We start from the raw sequence: 17,430 nt of genomic DNA on the forward strand, positions 1-17,430 counted from the left end.
ACTTTTACGGATTTTATCGCGGTCGGTTTTAAACGTCGGGATTAAATAATATAATATAACCGCGATAAAATCCGTAAAAGTAGTTTTATTTAAATGTCTAATATTCGCGTAAGTGTCAGAAATCAATATGTTTCCAATTTCAATTTGTGTTTGAAGAATAAATATTTCGTTACAATTTGTTCTCTCCATATGTCAGGAATATTAATTACTAATTACTAATATTAATTACTCGTACTAAATAATAAATCCTTGAAGAATTTTTGAAGAGCATTTATTTTATTTAACTGACACCTCTATTTCATTCCTAACTCTACGCATGAGCATCTCTCCATGGGAACAGAACGGATTATTGGTCGATCTTACAAAAAGACTGACCAATCAGGGAGAGCTTTCGGACAGTTGACAATTTGTCAATTTCTCATCGATAGATTATAATATAGCGAAAAATGATGCGTTAAATTGCAATCAGATGTTACTTTTCACAATAATTCGACAGTTTACAATCTCTCGAGATAGATTGTAATCTAACGATGTTTGTAATCTTACGGTGACATATATATTATTAATTGTAGTGTTCCTGTGCGCTAAGTAAACCCGAACCCTTTAATTAAATGTGTATTACATAAAACAGCGACGTTCTACAAATAATAAAAGATTGAGATTATTATTTTATAGGTAAAGTCCTACAGGAAAAGTCTAGAATGGTTTTTCAATGGCACCGAGTTTAGTATGAAATTCATGTTACTTACTGAAGCGTTAGTAATTCTAGTTAATTACAAAGTAATCACCAAACATGCAGTTGGTTAATCTTATCACTTATTCCCATGAATGATGGATCAGCCAATAATGACAGAGTTTTACCAAATACCCACGCACGGCCGACATAATTATAAGTTTGTGTTGGTTTCTATCACATTCCAAAGAAAACTATTTTAATTTCAACGCATCAATGGCTGGTATTCTTAGATAAATAGCTTCTGTACATGTTAACATGTTATAATTACTGATCTTAGTCGCCATACCAAAACATTGTTGAAGTTGTTGTCAATAGAAGTCAGTGAAGGAATTTGCGGACATTTTTTTTTAGAGTAAGCGGATCTTTGAGTAGTTTTCCGGTTTCCGTGTTCCGTGTAAATTATTTAACCTAGCCCGGAGAAAGAGCCTATGTCTTCTGAGCATAGTCTACCATCCCTACGATGTGAGATTTTTTTTATCAGTTCAGTAGTACAATAAAACCAAATTGTAGAAGTCTGAATAAAACTGAAAAAAAAACTTTAGGTATAAGACATGTTTTTTTTAAAATAAACCAAAAGTACTTTATTTTCTGTGTGCTTAGGGAAAACTACGCCTTTAACTATATTTATTTTCAATACATAATGTGTAATAGGTACAGATGTTATAGGAAAATCAACAAATGAAAGAAGGAAGGATATCGGCTGATGGCTGATCTATAAATATGATAGAAATAATAGATTTGATCGGCTGTTTATTGCTCACTCGTAAATAGGCGGAAGAAACAGCCGATGTTGCTAATGGAAAATTAAATGAAGCTACCTATGGGTAAAGAATGAATTGAGTGAGTTCCTAACTGTAAGTTATGCCAAACAATATAAGATAAATAATTTTTAATTGAATTTGTTTGTATACCCAGGTTGTTTTAAAATATTGTGACGCGATTTACCGAAGCTCAGTGATATCATAAATATACGTGATATGCATAGGTAACTATTACTATATTTTGCACTGATATAGATATTTGCATGTGCAAATAAATATTTATATTTCAGATGCCACAGGAAAACCGCATGGGAATTATTTTTAGGATCAGACTCCACTAATGATATTAGCTAAAAAGAAGTGTTTGTGTGTACCTAGGTGTACGCTTGTTCAAGGCGGATTAGCGATTTCAGATTTTTTTCTCGAGATGCGTCCCTTTGCCTATTACTCAGTCAATGGTGTCTTAGATTACCGTACAAAGTACAATAATTAAGAAAAGATAACTTGAAATTTAAGAATTACTTTTCCAAAATAAAGCTTTATCTTTAATGCGGATTTAAATTAGTATCTTGAATTAGTCAAGGGTCAATAGAAAACCAAACAGTTCCAAAATAAATATAGAGAAACAGATTTGGTCAACATAATTAAACCAGTGTGTTACAATTAGGAGAACCCTCATAAAACAGAAATAATAATTGCTCTTTCAATTAAAGTCAGAGAATTATGATTAACGCCTCCCTATTTAAAAAATAAAAGGAATACCCCTATTATTTTTCAGAAGTATACACGCTAGTTAGAATGTAATTGATCTCATTACTTTTTTAAATAATCTTTGATTACCTACTCTTCCTCTGCTCAGAAACATGTTTGGAAAAAAGTTTAATTATGGAAAATCCATGACTGACCGGGATTTAAAATTAAAATCCATAGAGCGTTCATAAAAGATCAATTGACTAGTCCTGTTTTTATTTAAAAAAATGTGAAAGGTATATCTACTGAATTCCATACCGTCTACTACTCGTATAATCAACTATGCAATTATTAACGAAAAATAGTAACAACTACATACTTGAAAACTTCCTTCTCGTTTTACAGTGAGTTAATAAGTTGTTAGAGTTAGAAACAAGTTAAACATAACTTCAACAATTACACTAGCTTGCATTAAAAATGACCTATTTATTGTTGGGTCATTATAATATTAAACTGTAGATATTCTTGGCTGGCTGTCTGTCAGTTCCTCATGTTATCAAGCAACTGACAGCTTTGTTTAATGATGCAAATATTATTCTGATAAATAAGATGTCCAACAAGAAGCAACAGTAGCTATTGTATGAATATTTTTAGTTATGTTGGAATTTTGCTTTATAGTTTTTCTTTAAAATCATCATCCTTTACAGACTATTTTTTATTGTTTATCGAATTTTGACGTTGTTATTTTATTATAAAAATGACATTGTTGCGATAACTCACTTTAAAGGTGAAATTAAATGTCTTAATTCGACAGAGCATAAAAACCAATAAAATAATGTATCCAATGGGTGCAGCGGAGGTGAACGCGGCGCGGGCGCATAAGCATCGCACACGTACACTCGAGGACACTTTAAATTGGTTACCACGCATTAATATTAATGCACCAGTATTATGGTAATGCTTTAATCTGAGGGCGGGTCGACGAACCGAATATATTGCTTTCAAAATCACCACAATGGGATATTGTGTGTCGAATAAAATTGTCTTATTGTTTCAATTTCTTGGGAAGTAATTGCATAAACAAGTTTATCGAAACGAAAGTGACGTTTTGAGTTCACCGCGAGCTTTGTACCTAGTTTATATTTGTTTGATAGCGGCAACAGGCAGCGCCCACGTCATCATTTTCCCTCAGTGTTCGTCCGTGTGGTTAGCAAATAGTTAAATCTAAAATCTGATGTTAAATATAAAATTGATGAATAGTAAAAAAGGAAAAATAAATAAAAGCCACTTATGTATTTTTGACGGATAATTTGGGAGCGATTTTATAGGTTCCGTGAATTCTGCAGTAGGTCAATATCGCTAGCTATCACCGGTTCCTATAAATAGCGTCTTGAATGAGGAGTATTTTTTCTCCGGCATCAGTAAAGAGGTTTGTTTTACAACTGTACGGCTGAGTGGTGGGATGGCGTGATAAATAAGCCGTCGACATTTATAATCTGTTTCACGCCACCACTAAATGTATTTTTTACGATACCCACGTAGAAAATGTATTCGGGATATATCAGTGGCGGGATACTAAAGTACATTCTCTAGTGGAACTATATGGAGTTAGGTTCTGGTATTTTTCCATTACAATTAGAAACTTTTTCTTTAGAATAAAGCCCAAACACGTGGAGTATTGATACTGTGCTAAGGCATACTGGTAAATATTGTGGTAGGTAGGTTCACCACTTCACAGTAAGAATCAAAGGTTTATTTTATTAGTAAAGGTTTGTTTTTCATCTCGATTTACGTAGGTGGTATCTAAATATTGATGTAGGCAAACTCTTCAATTCCGGTTCATGTAAACATGCTCCTGCGGTAGAGTACCGGATTTCAATGTTTTCCGTAATTGTTACAAAATAATAAAATTGCTTGGAAACCCCATTAATAGTATTTTTCTTACGTTTCGTAAGAACGTAGTATCCATCTTCATTCTAGAAACCCGTATTCAATGTAATTTCGGGAATTGTTTTTTGTTGTTCAACAAAAACCTGAGGGTTATTCCAAAACAACACCGTAGGCGGGAAATTCTTGTTTACCTAATATCAAAAACAACGTTACGATCATAAAACAGTAAGCAACATTTTTAACTTACCTATTGATGGTAATAGCGACCATAGAAAGTAGGGAGACGGCTTCGTTCCCGTAGAAGACGAAGGCGAACATCTGGCAGAGACTCGGGCCTAGGCCCCAGTGCTGCTTGATGTAGCGGTTGGCAGTCAGAGGCAGGTTGATGGAGCAGAACAGCAGGTCTGACACGCATAGTGACAGGACGAACATCGTCGTCACGTGGCCGCGGAGCTTCGGGTGCATTAGTAGTGCCACTGTCGTTACTAGGTTACCTAGAAAAGACAAAGAAACAGAAATCAGTAAACAGAAAAGGTTGGCAACACTACTAATAAAACAGTTTAAAAAGAAGTCGAGCAATCTAAAAAATTGGGAAACATCAAAGAAATAGATTGTTACCAAGCGAAACAAATTTTTAGCTGCGTTAATTTTCTTGCACCACACTGTACCGTGCAAAATCACGTTAGACTGCTTTGTTGATTGTTAAATCAATCACTGTACACATCAATTGTGCACCGAATGCATAGAAAAAACGCAGAATTTGCATATACGTTACATAGGTACACGGAATGTATGGGATTCTTAGCAAAATATACGCGTCGAGTTACGGAGATCGGCTCTCCCAGTCACGTAGGCGCTCCCGGAATACAGCTGATTGTTGCAAACAAATGCTAATACAGTTCTGTTTTGTTATTTGAAAGATTTTGGACGAAATAAATACTGTGAGTGAATAATGTAGGTACAAAAGGAAGATGATGCGTACTATGACTGATAGGTAGAGAAAGGACTTTAGAACTAAGATTTGACAGTCGTTAGGATACTTTTGGCCTTCAGGTGGATTTAGTTAATAAGGTTAATTCGGGGCATATAATTCAGGAGTGTAAGTGATGAGTGAAGTGTGATGTGTGATGTGTGATGAAGTGTGTGAGTGATGTTCAGCTCTTCCAAAAGAAGATTAGAAAGGTCAAAAACAAACTATAAATCAAGCTTCCAAGGACAAAGAAAAATCGACCAATGAAAGCAGCTGTTGAGTTAGATATTTTTAAAGAGTTAGGCTAAGGTCATACCGTGCAAACTTTGATCTCGCCAGACAAAAGAGGAAGTACCAATCTGTTAGCATGTTATGTTTCATATCAACAACTGTTAGATCGATAACGTGGTGAAAAGATTTTGTGAAATATCCTTGAGTGCGGGAGATGGAGAGAAAGATTTTGTAGATAGCTTCATTTTATTTCTGTTCTTCTGTTTTGGTTGGACACACAAGTTGTATTGTTAGGATCTCTGGAGTAAGTATTGAAAACAGCTTTCTTAACATCATCAGACAACAAGACAAAGCCAAAGAAGACTGGTGTAATTTCTGGGATTTTGTATGTATCAAACATTGTTGGCGCTCATCCCTACCTACTCATCTCCTACCTCTTAAATCACTTCACGCTTTAAGTGTTCTGTCAAAAGACTGGCTAGTTAATTCTTCAATGTGTTGCTATTATTTATCTGGATAATTTTGAAAGAAAGAGTGCATGTTTTCAGAAAATATTTTTCAATTAGCATAAAAAAACTTGATCATCTTAAAATTGGCAAAAGCATAGCTTAGCAACCGACCAACATTATCTGTGTATTTTTACCTTTTGATATAACTAGAGATGTACCCACGGTCAGAATAAACAAAACGTTTCGATTGATTGGCATTACGGCTAAACGCAATATCGAGCGGCCCCACTTATCCGAATTGAATCGATTCATGATTATTTTCTGAGTCTATGTATGTTTATGAGGGACTGTTTACACGTTAACGAGCTGCTAGGCGAGACATAACATTGTGGAAACCCTTTTTAGCGCCAATCTATTTTTGATTTCTACTGGAGTCTTTACTTCGCGATCTAAATAAAACTAGTGATTCTATTATTACAGCCAAAAAGTATGTTAGGTTGGTAGTTGCTTGGCGCTTTAGCCTGTTTTGATTTATGTACTTTAAAATTAAGTTTAAATCTTAATTATAAAAGTTTAGGCTGTAAATAAATTAAGTCTGAATAAAAATAAGTTAATATTTTTTGTTTATTTATGAACGTATAAATACGCAATCGCCATTAGAGCGTACTTAAAAATGCGATATTTTTAAATGTAATAACATTTATGATTGAATCATCATCGGTCATCAATATTTCAATCAAGGCCACAAAACATATACATCTACTTATCTAAAATAACACCAGGTATATGTTTTATATATTTCGATTCATATACACTATCAAATTAAATATTTATCCTCTTATTTTATTTATTTTAGCCATTGACAAAAAACTACAGTGGGGACCCCACATTACATCTCTTGCGGGTCGTCTTAGCTCGGCCGCCTATGCTATTAGAAAGATGAGGCAGCTAGCGGACGTAGAAACAGCTAGACTGGTATATTTTAGTTACTTCCACAGCATCATGTCGTACGGCATTCTGCTGTGGGGACGAGCTGCTGACATTGAATGCATATTTATCTTGCAAAAGCGAGCTGTCAGAGCTATGTACAACTTACGTAGTCGTGAATCTCTTAGGGAACTGTTTAAAAAAATTAATATCATGACCGTACCTTGCCAATTTATTTATGAAAATATCATGTATGTTAGGAAAAACTTACATTTGTTTAAAAAAATATGTGATAGACATAATTATAACACTAGAAATAAAAATAAGATAGCTATCCCGCAGTTTAGATTATCTAAAGTACATACATCTTTCATGGGATATTGTGTCAAATGTTATAATAAAATACCAGACAACATTCTGGAACTAAATGACATGCGGTTTAAAACTCATATAAAAGCCACACTTTGTAAGCAAGCATATTATAAATTAGAAGATTACATTCAAGATAAAAATGCTTGGAAACATGCTGGTCCTGCTCCGTAGGACATACTGACAATATCGAATTAATTAACAAATTAAAATTACACCAGCAAATAAAATTGTATTCATCTTTTGATTATTTGTTTGTAACTTTGTACCAAAATATAAACCAATTTGTAAATGTGAACACCATGTAGCATTTTAATTGTCACTTTATCCTCATTTGTCTTTGCGATTCTACATGATCTTCGCATGCTTTCACTGTATGTATCAATACATACAAATTGTAATACTATATTATTTTTAAAAAAGAGTAACCATGGAGTTTCTTGCCCGTTCTTCTCCATAGGAAGCTACTTTTGGAATGGGCAACTAGAATCAAACTTAGTTATAATTTTGACGTTCATAAGTGCTTGTAAAGGCCTAAATGAAATAAATGATTTGACTTTGACTTTGACTTTGACCATTCTCTTACTATAAATAATTTCATTCTGATGTCTGATATGCGTATTTTTCCTAGATTTTGATACAGCCTTTTATACATCATTTTCTTTATGATATTCAAACTTGAACCATACGTACCAATGTTTTATATTGATTTGTCTGTAGCAGGTATCTTATTTAGTTAGGTACTTTTAATGTTTAAGTTTAGCGGAAATATCATGTTTGTAGATTCGCTTCTTGAGATTGCCACAGGGTAGTATTCTGTCTCCTACATATTCTCAGATATCAATATGTTTTGGTCTCTACATCATCATCATCAGCCTATCGCAGTCCACTGCTGGACATAGGCCTCTCCAAGTGCACGCCACTGAGATCGATTTTCGGCTACTCGCATCCAGCTCCTGCCAGCCGTCTTGCGCAAGTCATCACTCCACCGTGCCTGAGGACGTCCTACACTACGCTTGCCGAGGCGTGGTCTCCACTCTAGAACTCGTTTACCCCAACGGTTATCGGTTCTTCGGCTAATATGGCCAGCCCACTGCCACTTCAGCTTGCTGATTCGGTGGGCTATGTCGATGACCTTGGTTCTCTGACGGATTACCTCATTTCTGATGCGATCCCTCAGAGAAATGCCAAGCATAGCCCTTTCCATAGCCCGCTGAGCGACTTTAAACTTGTGGACCAGCCGTACCGTCAGTGTCCACGTTTCGGCTCCGTAAGTCATGACAGGTAGGACGCATTGATTGAAGACTTTCGACTTTAGGCACTGTGGGATCGACGATGTTAGGACTCGACGTAGCTTCCCAAATGCAGCCCAACCCAACTGAATTCTCCTATTCACCTCGTCCTCAAAGTTGTTTCTACCTAACTGCAATGTCTGCCCGAGGTATACATATTTCCGAACAACTTCGAGAACGGCGCCGTGTATCGCAATCGGTTCCGGTAGAACATGTTCATTGAACACGACCTTGGTTTTGTCCAAGTTCATCCGTAGGCCGATGCGTAGTTTGGTCTCTACAACAGCTTCATTTTCGATAAAATACTTAATCTTTTTTTACCAGTATAAGCTAAGTCACGTTATTAACTGACAAAATAATTGATAGTTTATTATATTAGCATTTATATTCAAATTATAGCAATTAACATATACAAGAAAGGTATCATTACGATTTTCTTAAGTTCAATAACCCTAACGCGCTTATTGCAAATTCTACATCAGAATATATTTTTTTTAAAGCTATTATTATACGTTTAATTACTAGTTATTGTTACAAGTCATAAATTCTTAGTTTCTCTTTCATAGTGGCTTGCTACGGTATTTATTACTTTCGCAAATTAAATGGCGTGAGGATTTTAGGGCACGCATGTTTTATTTATAATTTACGGCCATTGCATATGTATGGCAGTTCACATTTAAATACTTCTTGAACGAAAGGCTTTCTATATTGACGGAGTTCTTATTTTTGTATGGATATGAATTTAATTGTAACATTTTTTTCGAATTATTCCACTCTACTTCCACTGAGTTGTTCATAGGAAAGAATATTAAAAAAATCTCATGTACATAAATATTAAACAGGCATTATAATAATAAATAAAAGCTGAGATTTTGATGACATAAATATTATTAATCATAGGTCTGTAGGTAATTTATAACATTAAGTCATCGGACTTGGTTACACAATCAGCTGACTAATCTTTTTCTAAGATAACTTCCTACGACAAATTGGAATGATGAATGTGGATTTTGCATTTTTTTCTGCGTTAAAATCAATGATGTAATTTGCAGCATAGTTAGAAGAGATTTTGACAACAAGAGGAATAGTAGGACTATTTTCAAAAGCATTAGATATAAATATTACAAATTATCAAAAAATCAGTAATCCACAAATACAATAATAACAGTTGATGTCACGGCGCTAAAAAGCGTTGATTTACAAAATCCCCGATGTATCGATGCAAAGCATTATGGATTATCCTGCCGAGGTAATGTGTTTGTTTTGATAGCCGCGTCAGACTTGTGACCAATCGGTCAATGGACCACTTATTGTGCTGTCAACAGACCAGCTGTATTGTGACCAAATATTTCGTTGATGCAGTGTATTTAGTTTTGTCGTTGTTTCTGAGCGCAGTGTTGATTTAATGCCATAATGAATGCATTCTCAGTATCCTTACAATTTTAAACTGCTCACTATTTTAATTAAAACGTAAAACTTTAAGTAACTGAAAGCACCTCAAATACCTAAATTATATAATTTATAAGATGAAACCAATGACGTTCAGAGACAAGTTCTCATATTCGACAAAAGTAAGTACAAGGAAAGTAAGAAAGACGGAAAATACATTTATTCAAGGAAAATCTACTTACTCTTTTATTCATGAAAACACGTGTTAAAAAATTATAACTTTCAGTGTCCTTTAGTGATCGAGATAGCAGTTGATTCGCGAAACAACGATATCAGCTGCATTTTAAGTGCCCGGCGCCAGTCAAGATAAAATTTGGAACATTCAGTTTTTTTACAAAAGATAGCTCACATATTTCCTTTTTTCCTGAAGGGCCCAATAAACGCAAATTGTAAAAAGTATTTAGTTTTAGTTCATAAACTCAGTAAGTACATACCTTAAATTAAACCTGAGTAAATATAAAATATATTAAGTATATTATAAGCCGTCACATTTGCAACTTAAGCTGTACTTTAGCATTACTATCAACATCTGCAAGCAAATACCATTAATATTTTGAGTTTGCGTTCCTGCCCGTCGAATAAAATATCCCGTAATTCCACCATATCCGTACCAGCTTGAAATCTATGCCATACCCATCATGAGAGAACTGGTGCATGGTAGGAGCGTCCGTTAATGAACAAAGCTGATTAGTTCGAGATGAAGATCGCGTGCGCTCGCTGACGGCGAATTCATCAGAACTTTACTCATGATCGTTACCGTTCGTTAGTTAGCTATAACTAGGCGTTAAAGTAAAGATGAGGATAGACTAGGCGTTTTAACTTACGCGTAAGTACTACAGTCCAAGTGCTACGTGGCCTCTTACGTGCTTTGTAGGTATTGAACTGTATATAAAGAGCTTCAGCACATACAGGGCTTAAGAAGAAAACATGGTGGGTTTTAGCCAGCAAGAGTCTGACACTCCCTCATTGATGATTTCCCACAAAACAAGCAATTGAATGCAAGCAATTGATTCATTCGCTTTTCATTTATTCCACATGCCTGATGAACTACGTGGTGTAAAAAAACCTAAATCTGTACATCACCTAAGGACCAAATGCACAGATGTACGTAGATAGAAAGCTAGCTAAGTTTCCAAAGCTGGAGTCAATCACATAATTGACAGCTCTATGTTTATCTTATCGGAATCAAAACCATACTTATTGACCAGATGACTTGCAGTTTTCAGGAATAATGGAATACCAAACATTTATGTCGCCAGAAACTTAAAATACCTTCCTACTGAGGTCCTAAAATCCAAAATGGGAGCCACTTTTGATATTAGTCCCTTACATGGAATAAAACAAAATTAGGAATCTTTAGCATCCTAAATCTAATACAGGCTATTGATGTCTCTAAATTCTACTACGACCCTTAAATTCGACTATTGATTGTTCGAGAACTATTGAAACTATCAACCCTTCTTAATTCAATAACTCTATATTTCTACCCTACAATGCCAAACTATCTATATCCTGACAGCCGTTTCCAATATTGTATCTAACTATCTCTTGTCTTGCTTACTCGATTAGGAATTCGATATTACTCGCATGGGGCTAATGTTAAAATTCAATCTCCAGTAATCATATCAACAGATAGACCGAATATTGCATACAACCCTAACACAAAATGCAATATAATTCATCGACAAACTGCCACATGGTTGCAAGCCACATGTTTATTCTCAATCGTCCCCTAGGTCGTCGGTCAACGTTCTGATAGCCAGCATGATTGATCTGCCCACCCTCTGCCATTGTCGGTGTAAATCTTCGTAATTAATCAGCTTACGGGAGGCAGGTTTATTTATGTCACTATCTGTATGTAAATGATAAGGGTGCAAGAAAAAATGGCCGTGATATCGAGTTTGCTGAAGATGGCGGGTCATTTCTGGTAATTGTTGGTGCTGTTTTGATTGGGATGACAGGTTTTTATTTATGTTTTGTGTGATGTATGAGGTTTCTTATCCTCATTTATTTAAGCAGTTCAATAGCCTACAGAATATCATCAATATAAGGATTCATTAAAGTACAATCCAATAAAAATAACGGAAAGTCTTTTTAAAAGCCATTGTATTTCTTTTAAAAGTCTATTAGAACACCATTAACTAAAATAATCAATTTAATAAATATTTAACCCTCTCTATATTTATGTATTAGTATACCTCCTTATTTGGTCCACTCAGTAAGTAGATACTTGTTTCTTTTTAAATATATTCCGTGGCCCTTCCCTAAGCTTATCAACTTCCTGAATCAAAAGCATCGTCTATGCATCGGCGTGGTCGTAGGGATCTTTATAATGTCAGAGTCAAGTTGAAGTTATATCCTACTAATATTATAAACGCGAAAGTTTGTATGTATGGATGTATGGATGTTTGTTACTCTTTCACGCAAAAACTACTGAATGGATTTTAATGAAACTTTACAATAATATAGCTTATACATCAGAATAACACATAGGCTACAATTTGTAAACATATGGTTCGAAATACTAAACCTGCGCAGACGAAGTCGCGGGCACCAGCTAGTTATTTAATACTTCTCCATTCAGTACTTTTGTGGCTTGTGGCTAGATGTTTGCGGTTATACGATAATCCTCATTTATATTAATATCTACCTACGTTCAGGAATTGAGCGGGCTGCATTATTACAAAGTCGATATTTAAATGAAAACAATTGTCTAAGTCTTAGACAATTTAGACTCTAAGAACATTAAAAAAATAAGAAGTTTATCTAGTAATATTATATGTTATGTGGTGTTCAATGTATAATACGTTTTGAGTTATCTATGTGAGTGGTATTATTTTAACAAACCTAAGAATCACTATAATCACGAGTCATTAATTACACGGTAGACATAATGAAGTTTCGAAAATTAAAATGTTCCTAATAGGAAACCTGTAATTTCCATTACCTATAATTATCACTAAAAGCACCATAAATAAACTCCTAACACAAATAAAGAACTAATCTATCTAAGCTTGCTAAACAAACAAATAAATATATCAATTGATTGCTATTTACACATACATAGATACATAGGGTGTTATTGTAGATGTCCCTCCGCGCGACTAATTGCTTTCGATAATAAACTGGGTGACAAATGAACCGCTCTAAGGGTGGTATCACACTTTAGCTAATATCTTGGTCTATGGATCACTTTACATCTTTGTTACGTGTATTGGAAATATAATAATTTCCTGTCTTTTGCCACCACTATCAAGTGGTGGTCCAAGGCAAAGTCATGGTGGCCTAGTGATTAAAGCACCTACTTCTCGACTTAAGTTTGGGTTCGGGTTCTATTTCAGGTCAGCCAGGTAGCTACTTTGTTGTATGTTCTTTCTAACTATAGCTGGGCAATAGCGACTGAACAAAGGTTAAGAAAACATCTTGAGAAAAGCTGGACCTTTTGGACGTTTGAAATCGTCTTGCATCGCCTGGGGCAAGCGTGAAGACTAAAGTGCTTATTCCATCTATGTATGAAGAGGCCTGTGCCTTGTAGTAGGACAAAAAGGCAGGCTCGTCATGATGACGAAATAATCAAGTTTTCTTGGATAAAACTTATAATAATAGATCTTCGATAAGTGTATGATGTAATCCCACCCTTACGTGGGGCCATTACGTGACCGTCGGACGAATGTTTGCTTTCATATGGAGCGAGGAAATTGCAACAGGTTTGCTTAGCTTTTATTGTAGGGGAGGTTTTATTGCTGGGGACATTTTAAAGTTTGTTTGTGTCCCCGTAGTATTTATTAGAGATCTGATTTGGGGGCTGAGGATTACAGTGTGCCAAATACTTTTGTTTATGTATCCCGACATACACAAATAATAAGCAATTAAAAGTCTAGCTGTCGCAGTAACTGACGTAAGTGTGGCAGATATAAAATTATATAAGGGCAACAGTTCAAATTGGGGAGACGTTTCAGTATTTGGCTTGTATATATTTACTATATCCTGTACTCTTCGAAGAATACATAGAGTAGTTTTAAGTCTGAAGAGAGTCATTAAACTCCATACAAATACTAATTATACTAAACTTGTCTTCTGGCTCGATGCATCCGACTTATTTGACAAACGATACATTCAGAGTGTGACTTACAAATTACAATAAAAACATTAATGTATTAATTCCCGCAACACATTCAGCAGTGCGTTCCAGGGTTTAGTCACGTCTCGTCAATGAAGCCATTCATTCATTCGTTCACTCCCTAAGGGCACAGTCCTTATAATATATTTTATTATTTTTATGGTTGTAAATAGACGCCGAAAGACCGAAGTTAAAATTTTTTGTAGTTTGCAGCAGAGTAGAAACTGGCATAAGCTTAGCGATGATAATCAGCTGCAAAATAAAATGCTTTTTTTTAAGTGAGTATTTAAGTAATCACTATTAATATTTTAAATAGGTACATGCTCATAATTCGCGGTTTGCCTTTCAGCGTAATTGTGAAAGTTTCTTCTTTCTAAATTACAGTAATTATCGCATCTAAGCGTGGAATATTTTTGATGCTGGCCTACATACACTACACAGAATACGGATCTTCTTGTGCATTGAACAAAAAAAACATAAGTAATTCGAATATCGAACGCAACTGGCTAGTGATGTGCACGATATGTTTGTTTACGCAGCTGGGCATCCGAGTGCACGTCGTTCCCGAGTAGGTATCGAGTCGTGTAACAAACCGTTTGATGTCCGATTACGACCGACACTTAGCGTTTTATGTTGCGTTCGTGTTAAGTGACCGATTATTGAACGCTTTCTAGTGATAGCGAGCACACCGACCGACAAACAAATGCGTAAGTAAAAACAACAAATTCCAAATTTAAACTCAAACGGTTGTTAGTAAAGTTTAAAATTCCGTTCCACATAAGTAGGTAAGCCCTTCGTACTTCTTTTCGAGCTCTAATTTATGGGTTCGACTTAAAAGGGTTCAATTTTTATACATAAATTGTTTACCTTTCTTTTATGGATTGCTTATATTTTAAGAGATCTTACAGAGCTAGCCACTTTAAAATAATGCACTAATTCTTGCGTTGAAAAAACAGTTTTAAGTGCTAAAAGATTTCCAGACTGGTTTTAAGCAAGCTATCAGAAAAAGAACCATCATTATTCTTTATGTATCTCTGGAAATCCATTTAACACTAACACCACTTCGCGTGTTTTCAAAACAAGTTGATGAAATATCAATGAAACTTTGAAATGTAGTTTATTAGGATATGACACATTGTTTGTACAGCGTGACGACGTTGTAAACAAACTGTGTTTCAACGCTTTCCTCGAATAGTCGCATCGGGCATCGCATGCAGTTGGCAGAACGGCCTATAAAATCGATACTGTAAACACTATAATAATCGGTAAACAATCGAGTAACTTACCAACGACTCCAACGACACTAAAAATGCACGCACACACAGCAGCCAGTATCGTGGCCTCTGTCGGGTAATGCGTAATGTTCTGTTCCATGTTAGTAATGTTTTCATACATATCGAACGACATATCGGACATAGTTAAGCACTTCACTATCACTTCACTAAATTTCAAATTTTAATTTCGAATTCTTTCTTGACATCTTATACTTTTTAATTTCGACATGGTGCGGTCAACAGTTCCTTCCAGCCATGACGTAAGTAGTTTCATACACTCCGCAAGCAATCTGAAACAAAAGATAGGTTTTATGTTACAAAGTTTATAAAAGCTTGAGCACGTGTTAGTCATATCATACTACTAATAAAGTGGCTATAATCATTATGGACACCTACTTAGCGCTTTTTAAGGAAATGTCAAGGAAATCAGTGTCATTTGGGCTATGTAAATTGATTTAGCCGTTTTTGCCGTCATATTTGGACTAATATCTAGGCAATTTAGCAAGAAAAACGCCTCGTTAAATGACCACTAACTTTAAGTTATTATGTATTTAACATATTCCACGTAGGTATTAAAGTATCTAGTAAGTCTCAGAACAGAATCTAGGTAAGATCACTTCTTACACTTCTTAACCTGTAGAAAAATCTGGCATCTTTTTTTAGTAAAAGTTGTACATTTTGATACTCTATGTATCTATAAATAGACAAATATCCACAAAATATCACGGAAGGCAGGCAGTCATAAGTTGATCTCGATTCCTTGTCTATGCCTCCCAGATTTTATTCGCCCTCATTACTCGCTCATAAATTATTGTTATGCCAATCATTCGCCGTGGGAGGTCTGTTATATTTGGCTTTTTATTTCGGCTATCACATTCAATGATTCAATACGCAAAAAGTTTTATAGGCTTCTTCAAATAAACACAAATAAGTTTTATTAGGATCTCTCAGATGATCGGCCCAGAATAATAAAATATGATTAAAAATAAAAGGGTTATTGTTTGTACGCGGGGGGCTTTGCCATTCTGGTCAATACTCATACAAAAGGAGGTACCTACTTAAGGCGTTGGTTGGATGTATGAAAACCTAATGCTTAGGACTTCAGCTAGGGTCAAGATCTGATAACATCTCTATGTGGAATTGTTCGTGGCTGATAACCAATATTAATTTGACCATGAGAACTTTATATTCAGCAGTTGAGAATCTACATCAAACGAATAAGTTTTACATGACGGTGCTAACTTATCGATTGCTGTTTCCGCACTACTGCTTGGAATTCATAGATATAATTTCTTGTATCATCTCCAACAGACCTACATCATCATAAGCATGACATTTCCAAGTATTTTTCTTTCTCTAAAACTAGAACTACAAAGTCACGCGGACGACTGGTTAGCATGGATTTACATGACCGTCGTATGGAAAGCATAAATTCTCATAACACACGCCAGCGGCACCATTATTATAATATCGTTGATGCAGTTCCGTTATGTTGGTATTTGTTTTTCTTCTCTTGATCAGTTGCAGAAATGTTTTCTTTTTTGAAAGGAAAATTTAAAAGAAGTTTCAATTGAAATGTGGAAGACATGTTGAATCGTTACCAGGTTACTTACCATTTTGAAAGTTGAATGACTGAAATATCGGGAAGTCGGACTGAAGAGCATGAAATGAAATATTTTTGCCGTTAGCGCTATACGATATTTCATTCTGATACATTACCACAAAAGGCCCTGCGAATTTTCCTGCTTTTCCCGCATATTTTGCTGCCATCATCTGACAGTTATTTTTTTTTCTGAATGACACAAGTACGCGATGACATTTCGCGATAGCAATCAACAATGCCAAGGACTCTTTTGTTTACGGTGCAATGGTCACCCATCGTTCCTCAGTATTATAGGTTATGAATACAAACAGCTATTAATACGGCCGGTAATGACCGCCGCCCTGTTAAGTGGCCAGCCGCTAGCTGATGACTTCTCATCCTTATTAAGAAAATGTTCTGAGAAAGAACTGATCATAGGGGTATTGTTAATCAAAACTCATTAGGAGTTAATTAATCAAAAGACTGAAACGAGTACTGTCATTACGAAATGATGAATTTTAATGTTTTACAAAGAATGAAAATTAAGCCGGCACGCAGATAACATTAGGATAAAATATGTGTATCGTTGCCGCCTACATATTTTCTTGCTAGTTCAATAGGCAGTCCACCTTTGATCATGTTTAAATGCCAGCGTGAAAACTAAATCGAATATTGCATTTAAGAAACTAT

General features: G+C 35.2%; 1 protein-coding gene across 2 annotated transcripts in view; it reads right to left on the reverse strand.

Moving 5' to 3' along the window:
• Positions 1-17,430, reverse strand: part of LOC110375577 (protein trapped in endoderm-1) — a 38,978-nt gene that overhangs the window by 8,688 nt on the left and 12,860 nt on the right. For both annotated transcript variants that reach the window (XM_021333732.3, XM_021333733.3), the window contains exons 2-3: positions 15,171-15,448; positions 4,325-4,571 (exon numbers count right to left, since the gene is read on the reverse strand). In XM_021333732.3, coding sequence (XP_021189407.3) covers positions 4,325-4,571; positions 15,171-15,300 — 377 coding nt within the window. In that variant the 5' untranslated portion in view covers positions 15,301-15,448. The remainder of the gene's footprint in view (positions 1-4,324; positions 4,572-15,170; positions 15,449-17,430) is intronic.

This window comes from Helicoverpa armigera, chromosome 11, assembly GCF_030705265.1.
Source record: "Helicoverpa armigera isolate CAAS_96S chromosome 11, ASM3070526v1, whole genome shotgun sequence".
Lineage (NCBI taxonomy): Eukaryota > Metazoa > Arthropoda > Insecta > Lepidoptera > Noctuidae > Helicoverpa > Helicoverpa armigera.